At 38.8% G+C, this 1279-nt stretch overlaps 1 protein-coding gene across 1 annotated transcript; it reads right to left on the reverse strand.

Annotated features, from left to right (window-relative positions):
* Positions 1-43: 43 nt before the first annotated feature.
* On the reverse strand, positions 44-990 carry LOC108357198 (dynein heavy chain 6, axonemal-like; the record flags this gene model as incomplete). Its single annotated transcript, XM_017608290.1, has 3 exons — positions 44-343; positions 417-527; positions 591-990. Coding segments are annotated over 3 exons (811 nt in total), but the record flags the coding sequence as incomplete, so codon positions are not given.
* Positions 991-1279: the final 289 nt, after the last annotated feature.

Genomic DNA, 1279 nt, shown 5'->3' on the forward strand with positions numbered 1-1279 from the left:
TTTTTTTTTGTTTGCAAGTATACTAGATCATAATCTTACATACCGCCTTGAAATGCGGATTGCGCAGGAATCCAATAACAGGTAGCTTTGCTCTAAATTCATCGGCGGACGATTTCATTTTCGGTACGATGTTATTTTCTGGTAGATATTTCTCAAATTGCAGGCAATTTTTGATTATTTTCATGTTCAGATTATTCATTTCTTCTACATTCAATTGATTGAATTCCATGTTGACCCAACTATCCAAAGCTGCATCCCATTCATCCAGCGATTGCCAAAGATTATTGCGCATTCTTATCTCAAGGAATGTATCATCCATTTCAAGGAATTGTGAAATGTCAATCTGCAATTAGTATTCGTCTTTCAGTTGCAGCTGCTCTCTTCATTTAAGTTTCCAAAACTCCCAAAATACATACCTTGAATTCCTTTTGATAGCCAATGTATTCTTCCACGCGTTCCTTGCAAGCGCTGAGTCGCTGATTCAAGTCATCCAGTATGCCTTTGGCTTTTTTGCTGCCTGTATTTATCTATATGTATGTAAACGGAGTAGCTTTAGTACCGAAATTTTAACAGTTATCTCAGCTACTTACATCCAATAATTCGGAAATTTGCACACCAAGCGCTATGTCGTGTATTTCCTCTCTCAATACGTCGATATCTGCCAGCATGCGCTGATTTAATTGGTTTATGAAATCCGGACGTCTTGCCTGTGTTTCTTTCAGTAGCTCGCTACCCCGGTTTACCAAATCTTCACAATCCATGTAGTCTTCACGCCGCTCGTCATCGCATGGTATCTCGAATTCTTTAATTATCATATATAGATCGTGCGCATAATCAACCGCTTCGAAAAGTTTATTTAAATTTTCATCGATACGTTCCAGCTCTCGTATGTGCTCGACAATTTCCAAAGTAGTTTCTGGTTCTGCACTAATGATGCCAATAAAATCGTGCGCTTCTTGTGTGATGCGATCCACCTCTTCGGCAGCTAGTCTGTAATGGATTAGAGATTCGTAAAGGAGTTTTAGAAAAGAAACATGTAAGGTTGAGGAAAATGCTGCAAACTGTGATTAAAAACCAAAAAATGGAAAATCGCGAAAACGAAAAACTTTTTTATATCGTCATCAGATGCCGAATTCTACAGCCGATGCCGAGTTATATAGGTACAGATTAGATGATGAACAATTTCTTCTTACTTCTCATTCATCTACTTTGTATAGCTTTCCGCAGGCCACAACTTAGGGTAGTGCCCACGGTTGCCATTTTGGGTGAAATGTGCCAT

This window comes from Rhagoletis zephyria, unplaced genomic scaffold (assembly GCF_001687245.7).
Source record: "Rhagoletis zephyria isolate East Lansing unplaced genomic scaffold, Rhagoletis_zephyria_1.1 Rzeph_scaffold_72020, whole genome shotgun sequence".
Taxonomy (NCBI): Eukaryota; Metazoa; Arthropoda; class Insecta; order Diptera; family Tephritidae; genus Rhagoletis; species Rhagoletis zephyria.